Genomic DNA, 13,292 nt, shown 5'->3' on the forward strand with positions numbered 1-13,292 from the left:
TTTGTCTGACTTGAACACTGTTCATATTTGCAGTACCTGTGCACAACGATGTAAGCTGAGCAATAGTGATACTCAAAGAAAAGCTTCAAACACATAAACTTGACCTTCAAAGAAAATATTTATTTTTAGTTTTTTTTTTTTTTCATTTTTATGTTTTTGTTGCTTTATAACCAGAACCACAGAGTAGATGTTTCACCTCAGATAAATCCAGCATTCCACCTGGATTCATGAAAGGAACAATGTTTACATAAATTAGTGGAAATTGTGTTGGTGAAACCAGAAAAAAATAAAACACTAAAACAGTCACAATACTGCAAAACAGGCCTTTACGTTTGTCCTGATTTTAAGTTTAAAAAAAGTTGAAAAGTCTTACTTGTATCTGTTATATTACAGTATAGCCAACATGATCCGTGTACATTTCTTGACCTCAATTTCCTATATTTTTGTTCAGTATGGGTAACTATCAGACAACACATGATGGAAAAAAGTGGACGTATTGAAGAACCTTTAGTGGGTGCACAGGGTGAAAAGTGCTTTGTTCTATATCCTTGACTGTACAATCACTACCAAACCACACATTCATGGTTCATTTGGTTGGAGAGTCCCCACATTTACGGTAATTATGAGGACTAAAACTTTCTGAAACCCTCACACAAACAGTGGGTGTAATGAAACGCATCTCAGTAACATTATAAATGAAAATAAAATGGCATGTTTTATTTCCGAGAAGTTGTGTTGGCCGTGACCTAAGAGGAAACAATAAATGAAACAGCAAATGGAGACGTTATGATGTTGGAGATGACTGAAATTACATTTGCTGCCAACAATACTACACACACCCACACACAGGAAGAGAAAACACGAGTTGTCAGTCTTTCCCTGTGGTGTGTAAAGAACAGGTACAAATAGCTTACGATTTAGACAAAGCAAAGACACTTGGCAAGAACCACCATGTACGTTAATCATTGTGGTTGAATAAAATTAAATAAAAGCAATGAGTGCTCAGTGCTCCTGTGTGTTAAGTGTGCGTTTAAGAGGGTTCTTTTCATAGCCGTTTGTTTTAAGGATTTAGTCTGTACATGTTCACTGATAAGCAACCCATCTAATACAGATGTTGTGATGTTCCTTTAAGAGACAAGCAAAGGTGAGATGAAGCTTAATGAAAAAGGATGTGTGTCTGAAATTGATCTATAGACGTCAGTTGGAATTGAATTTTTGTGGCTTGTAGCAAGCCTCACCAGAAATGTGATGGTTTGTATGGTAAAAAATAAACTTTTGTGGAAATGAAGCCAAGTGTTAGAGTGAGTCTACATTGCAGTGGTGCACAACCCATAGATGGAAGGTGAGGGTCCTTTTCCAACCTATCTATCCTCAAAACTGAAGATGACAGGAACTTTTTAGGTAAACCAAGGTTCAAACAAGTTCAGCTTACTAATGCATCAATGAGGTGTCAAACGAGTGAGTGGGCAACACATCCACCTAAAGCCCCCCTCAGAATTGGGATTGTGCTCCTCTGTGGTGTGTCCCCCCCCACAACCATTCACATTTACAACTCTGTCTATGAGTCGAGGAAGTAGATCTTGTAATATTTGTTCATCTGTTCCAGGAAGATGAAGGTGAGGACTGTGTGCGGGCCCAGGCGAGCGTAGTACGGCGTGAAGCCCTTCCACAGGCTGAAGAAGCCCTCTTTACGGATGACGGTCGCCAGCACATCCTGTGTGGGGAGACAGGGAGAGAATGAAGGTACAATCATCTTATTCAGTCGAGGGTGACAATTGTGCACATCCTCATTTTTTTCTGATCGAAACATAGTCCTGCCATGGAATAAAACATCAAAGAAAAAAGGATTTTAAGTATGCAGACTCCTCACTCAGAATGATTACATTATTACAGGGTATTGGTTACAGTCCCTAGAGCAACGTGGGGTTGGGTGTTTTGCTCAAGGTCACTTCACCCTAGCCTGGTTCACACCAGACGGTGTGTGTGTAGCTTTGGCGCCCCCTGGCTAACTTCAGCCATGGATGGTATGCGATTCGAACGTGTAACGTTCCGATTATAGGACCGGCTCCCTAACATTACGCCACAGCTGCCCATCACTCCATCACACTCATACATTGTTATCCAAGGGGATTTAACATGTATTCCGTATAAGGACATTCCAACTGGAGCAATGTAGTTTTTAATGTCTTACTGAGGGCATTTCTGGCATGAATGACTGTGCACAGCATGGCTAAAATCTGCCATCCCAAAATCTCAAGGCCAACTCCCTTACCATTAGCCTATTAGCCTGGCTGTTGCACAAAGCTCATATAAATTGTGGTCAGGGGCGGTTCCAGACATTTATTCTTGGGGTGGCAAAGGGGTGGCGAAGTGTATTTCAGGGGGGCATGCTCCTACACTAAGGGAAAATTATAAACGCTATATAATCGACACACACACTTATGTGATACAGTGAATCCCTTAAAGTGAAACCCTGCAACCTAAAGTTCTATGTCTGAAATGATGTCAAGCATTAAAGTGGAAATGAAGCAGTGACCTAATATAGGGGTCTATAACACCAGTAAGATAAGCCAGCAAATATATATATATTTTTGAAGTCTGAAATTTAAGCCGTTAATAAAAAAATAAAGCACAAACACGTAACGTTTCTGTTAACGTTTCCAGCCAACAGCGGGTGACGTCACCCGAATGGTAGTCTCCTATTCTAATGCTGTTATGATAGTAGTGAATTAAACATTTGGGACTTGCGTGGCTGATTATGAGCTTATTTGCTTAACCCAAATGAAGCAAGAATACGTGTTTGGGTGGGACAGAACAAATATGAGGCATGAAGGTAGACAAGACATCCCATCACATGAACCACAGGTAAACAAGCAGCTTTTTTTTGCTAAGGTGACAAGTCGCTAACACATTTTGGTATGAGCCAACATGATCACTATTCATAATCGTGCGATGTCGTGCAATGTTGCAGTTCCCTACCTTCATCTTCCGATGATTTCGCCAACATTTTCCAAGCACCTGAATTAGGCTACTTTGACATCTCCGTGCCCACGTTTAGTCAACAATAATCCAAGGCAACAACGCTATTCCAGCCAGTTTGAGGATGCATCCGCGACTTCAATAACATAATAATTTACTACAATAGATGCAGCTACTTTAAGCATGCCATAACTTAATGTAGGCCATGATAGTTTAACGTGTCATTTCCTGTGGCATCAACTTCAAATCCCCAAAGCTCCTCCAACTCCGAGAGCGAGACGAGAGAGGGGATGGGATAGCCACACACACAGGCTGCGTCCCTTCCCTTCACAAAGCTTTCCAAACTTCCGCCAATTTTGCAAGTTATTTTCTATTACTGAATTGAACCACATAGCCAACTTAAAGACATGGGCTTTCAGATTAGCGTCCAACAATGCAGGAAAAAGACGTTATTGGTGACGGTCTGTCACTACAAACCTATGAGATCGAGCAGCCCCAGTCCTGACTCCTGTCCTATGGTGGATGCAATGGGTGGATGGCTGCAGCTATCCCACCATGCTCGTAGCAAAGGCTTTTTGACACAAAGTGATAATGACACTTGGCATTTCTCTTTCATCTGATAGTAGGTATATAACATTGAAAACCCAGGGACAATGTAGAATGAACCCCTCGTCCTTCTTCAATTTTACTGCCACGATTAGAGTCAGTTAGCGCTGTAGTTAGCACACGCTAACGTTAAGTGAATGGAAGGCTACATTAGCCACCAAGTTCTACCATTCGCGTTACGTAGGCGGCGAACATGGCTGCGCCCTTGTGGCGAAACTCGGTAATAACATGTCATTTTTCAGCAAAACTACTTAAAAGTGCAGTTCAATGAACATCCATTCGTTTATGAAAATAAATAAGCCGCCAAAAAATGATAATAGTTGTCAGTGCTTCATTTCCACTTTAAGGCTGTTGGTCACAATCAGGGCTCTTAATTGAGGTGGCAAATCATATTTCTGGGGGGGCAAATGCCACCCCCTGCCACCCCTTAGAACCGCCCCTGATTGTGGTTTGAGTTTTCCTCCCATCACTGTGGACCAGTTGAGACTAATTGAGCCCAATAGGTCCAGTTGGCGGGACTTCCTCCCAGTGTTATTGGGAAGCTGTAAGCTAAGTACATGAAACGTGTTGGAAGACAAGATGCTGAGAAGGGCTAAGAGGCTAATTCTTACTTGTTATGAGGTAATAGTGTGACTTACAACCCTCTGGAATTTAACGTTGCTTCCTAATTGGTTGCTAGGCATGCATTAAGATGGATTACACCACAATCACAACTAAAAGGTGACTAAATATGAACAAATTGTGAAAATTGAACAAAAAATGTCTGCATATTTAATTACTTTTCCCTTCTTTTACTTGCCAAGTTGTTGTCTGTTGAACAGATTTCAACTATTTGTTCCACGTGCATGCCGAAAGCTTGGCAAGTTTTGCTACGCATGCATTCAAATCACTCGGCATTAAGCGTGTCGGAAAGCAAGAAGCAGAGGTGAAGACGACTTGTTTTGAGATTGGTACAAGTTACTGTATGGAGGATTGTCATGGAGTAGCTCCCTAGGCTTTCTGAGGAATGCACCAAGTTTGTTTAACCTATTCAACGTCACTGTGCAGGACAAAGAAGTTATGAATTTCTGGGCTGGACACTCCAGGTTTGTACTTTAAACTTTTGTAAGAAATCACACATTGTCTTGTATTGTTGGTGATCTTCCACCCTCTCTTGCCTCACCACGGGTGGTTGCCTTGGCTGTCTAACATACCCACTTTTGGTCTAACAATATCTTTTAAGACCTGAGGGATGTTAAAAATCACATTACAACTCTACTGCAATCATGCAATTACTGCTAAATAGCAGCCAAAATAGTTTGTCTGCCACTATTAAACTTACCAAAATAAGCTAGGAATGCTTGTTTTTTGGAGTAAAGCGTTGGCTCAAGGCTTCTAAGATTTTTGCATGCAATTGTTAATAATTACGCTCCTCTTAATTATGCTATAAAAACATTGTAGCTCTATTATCATAATGATCACAATGCCGTATGCAGAACGCGCTCATGTTCAGGCTGCAACTATGAAAGAGAGGGAACAGGAGAGGGAAGTAACACTACACATGTAGGCCTAAAGTTTGGACGCAACTTCTCATTCAAACCCTTCTCTTTACTTCCTTGGATATTTACAGTGCATTGTAGATGTAGATCAAAACGGTGCACACACATATAAAATGATGTGCTTAGCAAAAAATATAACTTTTAGCAGTTGTCCAACAGCAATGTCAGCCGTCTATCCACCTGACGTCAACACGGCACAGCTGATGGTCCCACACGTTTCAACAAGCTTCATTTTTGTCTATTTTCCAGTAAAAACAGTCAAACTCTGGTCAAATTGCACCTTTCATGACGTGTATGGCTTTTGCCTACCTATTGTTGAGGAGTGTGCATTTATTGACAGTGTGTGGTTTGAGCTTGTAATGTCTGTTACATACTTATTAACAATATTATGTAACAGACATTACCAGCTAAAACCACAAACAGACAATAAATGCACACATGCAGTTTGACAAGAGGCACAAGTCTGTTGTGGCCGTAGCATGCTCAGGGAATTTTGAGTGTGTTGATCAGCCTAAGGGCTTGTGGGAAGAAGCTGCTGCTTTGAGCTTATTAACAACAAGAAATGTCATTACACTAAGACTTTCACCAATTTTGTTATAACAATCTGTGACCTAAGTGGCCTAACTGGGCAGTGCACACAGTACATCTATACAACTCTAATATGATATAATATACTGCTATTATATTACACTATACTACATTAATTACATCTGTAATGCGCAAGTGACATAATGAACTTAGCGTTTAGAGTTTGACGAAACAGTTTGATTTCTCGTATGCAATGCCACATAGTGGGGTTGATTATGAAGTTCACCATGTCTTTTTGTTCAGTTTTGTTGCAATCTGTGACATCAGACGCCTGACTTCACACACAGTAAACCTTTTCAACCGTAAGACGATATACTTATCATATTATAATTATATTATACTACAGTCAAGTTGCCCGACTTGACAGTCACCCTATTACAACTTTAATATTATATAATATGATCTAACACCGCTATTCTATTACACTCTAGTATATTAATTACACTCTTCATGCACGAGTGACATTGTGAACTTCACACTGCCTGGGTAAGAGTAAGAGCCTTGCCCTTCCCTCGTGGTCTGTCCTTCACGTTTGCTCTTTCACCACTCCTCCCCTTTCACTCTCTAAAGGTCAGTTCTATAGCGGTCCCAGTGTTTCTCTCAAAACACCCAGACCAGTCCCGGAAGCTCACACGACACACACACACAGGGGATATGTTGAATGAAATGAACAACACTTACCAGACCGTTTTTGTACTCTGGCTTGCCATCAATCATTCTCATGTTTTGGATCCTGAAAGTTTACAAAAAATATTAGGACTGCATAGCATCACATTTGATTCTTTGAGAGCTACACTTCTGGAAACAAGCTCATTTTACACCTTCCCTTGAGGTAAATAACTGAGTTTTGCCATTCTCCTGTAGTTCCAGACGTTTTCTGAGTCTGGCAAGGCAAATTCTACCTCAAAGTGATTAACAGCTAGCTGGTCCCATTAGACTCAATGATAGTTGCTAGCTTGGGACTAGAAGTTACATCACCAGACTAAGAGAATGGCTGGAAGAACATGAGGAAGGTAAAAACACAGTTATTTTCCTCAAGGGGAGGGGTAAAATGAGCTTTTTTCCAGAAATTATAGAGTATGGCTGTGTTTCTCCTTGTATATGACTTTTTTGATGAAGCTACGTATACATATCTGGTCTACAGTGGGTATTTGTGCAGTTCGGTGCTCTATGTCCATAGAGCTACTTGTAGTTGGAAAGAGAAATGCTGACTCATTTTGGAGTACAAGTTGACCTGCACTGCACATGCCCCAATCTCTTCCTGTAATCACCTTGCCCAAGCAAACACTACACAAATTAAAGTTGACAGGTGGAAATTATCACACCCGCAGCATTATTTAGAGACCACTTGATGGGTTGAAGGTCAATTTTCAAGGAAACTCATTTTAAGCCATTTCCATCAGGTCAACGCAAACCTAATGAGCTTCAAAAGTCCAAATGTTTAATCCGAAGGGGCTCATTTAGCAAAACTATAACCGGAAGAACTTATATGTGAGGGTAGGAGGCCAAGAGTGACACCTCATTGAGGCAGAAATTATCTCTTTGAAGTACTTGACACATTTGTCAGGTTACCATTTAACTTCTAAATGTGTACTATGAAAAGCCAGTTAAAAAAATCCTCATTGGAGAGCCTCACAGTGAAAAGATTCTACCAATACCACCACTGAAGTCACACATTAACTATGATGTATACAAATGAAGCTGTTTATTGACGACAAACTGCAGAGTGAGTATGTAAATACCTTGTCTTGACAATGTCTACAGGCATGGAGGCAGCGGTGGTGACGAGCCCACTGATCATACTGGCACAGAAATGGCAAAGGATGTTATCTCCAAAATACCCTGAGGAACCAAACACAGCACGGCACACATGAACAGAGAGGACTAGCTGCTAGTATGAGGTTGATGGGTGAGAACCAACATTATTTACAATTCATTGAGATTAGTATGAAGAGTATGCTAATGTGAAGGTGTGAGAAAGTCTTAAAGCACCTCTCAAGCACTTTTCATTCACTTATTCTTCCTATCTAAAGATAGGTGACCTGCTTTTCTGAACTTGAAGAGGCATTCAATCTAGCACAAGCAGAAAAATCAACTGAACAACTTTTTTTTAAGATGGAAGGACATGTAAGGCTACTTTAAAAATGGCAGATGAAGATTCATTTCTGAAGTTTAAGTTCAAGTTTAAGTTCAGGTTCAAGTTCAGCTTCTGCTCAAGCTCAAGTTCAAGTTCAAGTTGATGGGTGCAGTATGAGCATGTTGAGTGATGTGTGTAGTGTAATGGTGTTGAGTGACGCGTAAGGGCCTCCACACACCAGTTCGAACAGCACTGCGGAGCACTATCAGTTTCGACAATTTTGGTTACACCCGCACACATGCTATAAACAATAACTTGTCAATACAAAAATAGAGCTCTCCAATAATTAGCAGCCGACATCCTGGGACATTGGCGCCGGTGTGCGGGGTTGTATTGAAAACAGTGGAATCGAACATTGTCAGGGCAGCAGTGCTATGCACTTTGTCGGACCAGAGTGCGGAGGGCCTAAGGGTGTTGTGTGGCGTGAGTGACTTGCCCCCTCACCTGAATCCAGCAGGGCCTGCTTGGACTGGGAATAGGAGGCGAGCTGAGCGGCATTCACAACCACAGCACGGGCCATGGTTGGTATACACCCCTACACACACACAAACACAAACCATTTCACCTTAAGAACTAGAAATATGAACAAATGTTATATTACATTACATTACATTACATTACATATATATAGGGCCATGTACTACCTTGGAATTTACGATGACAGAGAAAACTGATGTTTGGCTTTTCTGGTAGAAAGGTTAATGTATTAAAATATTATACCCACCCTCCAGAGTGTTGTAACCCCCTCCTCACGGCTGATCCTGACGAGAGCATTGAAGACGTTGCTATATCCCCTCCTCTGATCTGGGGGCAGACTGCGGGGCAAAAAAATGATAGCATGAGAAAAAGTCCAAACATTAATTGTAGTCAAGTGCATGATAAAAGGGCAAAACTCTGTCACCAATGTCAAAAACAAAACACAATGTCACCCTCCCAGTAACTTTGGAAGACATTGGATGTGATAGTCTCATTACGTCACTTTTTTTTTCCTGATACAGGAAACGTTTCACAAACGGTTTACACATAACTAGGTATTTTGACATTTAAGACATCCGTTTTCCAAAAATATATTCGCTCACGCACATCGGTCTTGGAAATGCTGCACATGTGGATAGCAGTATAAAAAGAGGGAAAAAGTCATTCAAGCCTCCAACTTTTGCCTGTATGGAAAGAATCGGTTGCAGAGGAAAAAGCTTTCTTTGTGTATAAACGGAAGGCACAAACGGAGGCAAAGGCAGAATTAAAAATACCCGGCTATGTGCCAAACGGCATGTCCATAATGATACATAGTCATCTAGAATCAAGCGGCTGACCAGCACTACTGTGGCCACATTCAGTAAATTATTTTGAGTACCGGTATTGAATTCATGTGAGTTTATGTTTGGATTAGACATGTCACAGTAATGGCAAACGGCTACCCCTGTTTTTTAGATCATGAAGTGTGATCAGAAACGGGTTCCTTTGGTTTATTGTTTTTAGAGAAGTTGGTCTCGGTTCACTGAGCAGAATGAAGCGCCAGCAAAGCATTACCATTTTTCTTTAAAGTGAAAAATCTATTGACGCAAAACTGAGTGGAACCACATCACAGACACCAACTTTGCAGATGCCTCAGGGCGGTAGCAGCCATGGAGAGATTTGCCACATATGGAGTTGATATTGAGAAATTACACTGGCACAAGCATGAGCACCCACCATCAGGAACACAATGTTTTTTATGTTGCACACCACCTCTTCCACAATACCTGCTATGCTTGTATACCACCTGTTACGGCTGTATGCATGTCTCGTTGCCTTCTTCTCTGTTCCTCCAATGAGATGAAGCAAGAGTGGGGAGTGGCCTAACGAGATGCACCTGCGCCTCCAGTCAAGACCGGTTTAAAAGGCTCCCCAAATTTCCTGCACTTGAGAGGCTCTTTAACTGACACTATGACTGTTGCCTCTCCAGCCTTGGATTTGTCTGTTATGTTGATTTGGACTATACGTTAATTTATGTTTGTTTAATGTATTTGTCTAACAACTAAAATCCCACAGGCTGGGTTGACTTTTAAAAAGATGTTTGCATATCTCTTTTAAGGTTAAGTTTGGTTCTGTGTTGGGGCGTAACACCATCTGTGTATGTTTTTGGATGTGAACACCCCTCTTCTTCTATAACTGCAGTTACATGCACACAGTAATCCAGTTTCATTCCATTTAAAACAAGTTCTGGACCATTCCATGTACATGAGTAAAAAGTTCTGCAACCGGAATAAATTCACACTTGACTTTAGCACACATCGAATGTTGGCATCGTTCCATTTTTAAAAAATTCTTGCATATAACAGCGCTCTGTGTTGTTCAATATCCTTACCGGCCATCGGCGGTCATGCGGATGAGTGCCACCTCTGCGGGGGTGCCCACGAAGGCCCCGGTGGCCCCGGCGGTCATGCCGATCAGGGCCTTCATGAGGAAGTTGGGTGGGGTGCCGTCAGGTTTGGTCATGCGCTCGAAGAGCACCGTGTAGATACCTAACCTGGTGGTGGTGTATGTGGCTTGCCTAAGCAGACCAGCGGACAGACTAGTGGAGAAGGAAGAGGGAGAAGGAGAAGTCTTAATTATTATGGGTGAAAAAGACCAAGCGAAAAAGCCTGTCAGTTTTTAGGGATTTGTTTACTTAAAATGCACCCTGAGTCTCATGTGAGCTTGATTACTAATGACATATAAAACACTTTTGTCATGTATTGCTTAATTGTATGCATTGAATGACTGCATTTTATTCATATCTCCGATGTCAAATAGTGAACTGGAGATAACAATCTGCATTGATGGCATTCAATATTTGTTCATTATCTACTTAATACAGGATGCAAGCATTGTACAAAATGTAGCCACTACATGAAGATAGTCAGACACTCAATTTAATTTCCTCAAACTACAGGTGTGCCACAAATCGCAACTGTGCTTCACTGGGGAAAAAAAGACTGGACAACCCAGTCAAGCAAGACGTGTCAGCCAATTAACTACAGCTAACAGATGATAAGAATCTTGTCATGTAAATGAAGCTTGATTACATGGAACTCCATCTATGTGGCTACAGTACCCACAATGTGGCATTCCCATGTGTCTTGATATGCCTGATAATGCTTCTGTTCTCTTTTTTTCTGGGCCTTTCTGTTTTTCTCATGACAGGACAGATGAAGAGGTGGACAGAAAATTGTTGGTAGAGAGAGACATTCCATTATCAAAACTCCCGTCCTCCCTTGTGCATGTGGCCTCGCGTCACTGAAGATAGAAGTTTAATTCAATATCTCGCACAAGCGTAATTCAAGTCATTTCCTCATTTGGAAGCGGGATGTTAAATGGGGAAATGTCCCCCAAAAGTTGTTGCGCCTAGCCTGACAGCGGGGAAACATTGTGGTTTTCTCCACAGGGTGGGGTGTCAGCGAAGCCCGAGTAAAAAAAACAAAAAACAATTTGAGGACAGGAGTTAGGATAGCGGAATGTACCCAAGGAGTAGGATTGGGAAAAAAGCTCGGGTCACGGCCAAGGCCATGCTTTTGTCCTCTTACCCTGTGTAGATTCCCCCGACGCCTTCATTCTTCAGGATGCTGACCAGGGCATGGAAACTGGTCTTGTACTCGCGAGCTTTGGAACCCTGTCCAGCCAGCTGCATTCTGTTCTTCACCAGATCCAGTGGCTGGACAAACACCGTGGCCCCCATTCTGAGAAAGGAGATGTCACAACTAGTGCCTTCACGATATCACAGTTAAACAAACACAACTTACAAGTAAGCAAGGATTACATTACTAGTTATTTACCTTTAACATTATCTGTATTCTTTCATTCTGGACAATTTATTTTATACAGCCAGATGTGAACAAATCAATCTCTCTCTCTCTCTCTCTCTCTCTCTCTCTCTCTCTCTCTCTCTCTCTCTCTCTCTCTCTCTCTCTCTCTCTCTCTCTCTCTCGTTGTTCCATGTGCACACAATCAAACTATCCATTTGTATACAAAAAAAACAGGGTAACTAGTGAGAATTACAGGCTTAATCGAGTGTCAATATATCTTGCTCAAGTTTCATTCATTGCAAACGAATAGATTCTGGCTTGCAGGATCTGTAACACAAGTGGAATATAATAGTCTTAACTTGCCACAAGGCCGAGTTAAGCCTAAACCACATAGGAATGCATTGCGAAGTGTAACAGAAAGGAATATGCAAGCCAACATACTACTAATACCAACAGGCATTCGGTAACGTAGATGCCACGACAGCTGATATATTTGACAAAACAAGTAGGCTATAGGGCCATTATCGTCGAGTCAGTTCAGGACAAGTCATTACATCATGCGCTATTGAATTTCAGAATGTTTTAATGTAAAATGGTGCAATGAGAGCCCAATTACTGTAGAACTCTTCATTCTTGCTGTTTACAATTTTACTGACATGGCCCGCTGTCATCCGGGCCTTTTCTATCTTATCCACAGCTAAACATACATAGCTGGTCGTATATGGATTAAATGGAGGAGACAGCGATGCCTTTACATAACCAGCACGTTTGCACTGCATTTCCCCCCCAGCGCTCTCAACACAGACAACAAAACAGCAAATAGCAGGGCACTTCTGCTGTCAATGACCTGTCCTTAGCATGCTAGCTAGCATCCCATCAATACTACACTAGTAGAGCTAGTTCTACAGTCCGCAGAAGGCACAGCCCCCCTGCACAGGGCTAGCGGGCATTTATCAGTAAGCGTTTACATACCCAGCCAAACCGCCGAACAGGAACTTTATGGATTTGGGAGACGTTTTCGGCGCTGGAGTAGCCATGGCTATGGTGTTTTAGGGTTCCAAGCTAGGACACTTTTTACTGTTTGCAGTGTCCCTTGCTTTTCCACTGCAACACCGAAGTACAGAATCCAGCAAGGTGACACACAGTGAGGCCGCGCACGTACTCACAAGGTTCTGTCAGCCAATCAGATATGGAGACAAAACCACGGCCGCGAGCACGTACATGACGTTTCTGTATCATGATGAAATTTCTTAAAGGTAGTGTACGTATAGATAGATTTCATGTTTACTAACAGCGCGCCTGCGCACGGCGACAAGGGGCAGAAAGGCTTCTACGGCCATAGAAAAACAGTATACAGCTCTGTTAAAATCTATGTGTGTTACTTTTTGTTATTTTGCTAGTTGCTCTTTTTTAAATAAAAAACGGCCGGCACACACTCTCCCGACCCATCCCCAATCGTAATTTTGCCACCTAGAGCCTTTCCTAGGTCTAGGTTTCATGATAAAAAGGCAGCATACTTACAGTGCTAATAGCATTACATCTGAAGGCTGACACTGATGTTGGTAAAACGTGCTTGATCAAAGGTGACAACGTTTCTTCTCCGATGTTTTTTGTACACTACATTGAGGAAAAAGGGGGAGTGAGCGAGAGAGCAAAGCATCTTGCTTGGATGTAAAACGA

General features: G+C 41.8%; 1 protein-coding gene across 1 annotated transcript; it reads right to left on the minus strand.

Moving 5' to 3' along the window:
• Window positions 1-696: 696 nt before the first annotated feature.
• Window positions 697-12,770, minus strand: slc25a11 (solute carrier family 25 member 11). The gene is made up of 8 exons (XM_063203440.1): window positions 12,585-12,770; window positions 11,394-11,546; window positions 10,196-10,402; window positions 8,573-8,663; window positions 8,293-8,383; window positions 7,454-7,553; window positions 6,393-6,444; window positions 697-1,714 (listed from the first exon to the last, which is right to left on the minus strand). The coding sequence occupies exons 1-8, from the start codon at window positions 12,647-12,649 to the stop codon at window positions 1,559-1,561; spliced, it is 915 nt and encodes a 304-aa protein (XP_063059510.1). The 5' UTR covers window positions 12,650-12,770; the 3' UTR covers window positions 697-1,558.
• Between the last annotated feature and the right edge of the window lie 522 nt (window positions 12,771-13,292).

The sequence above is a fragment of the Engraulis encrasicolus genome, chromosome 7, assembly GCF_034702125.1.
Source record: "Engraulis encrasicolus isolate BLACKSEA-1 chromosome 7, IST_EnEncr_1.0, whole genome shotgun sequence".
In the NCBI taxonomy this organism is placed as follows: Eukaryota; Metazoa; Chordata; class Actinopteri; order Clupeiformes; family Engraulidae; genus Engraulis; species Engraulis encrasicolus.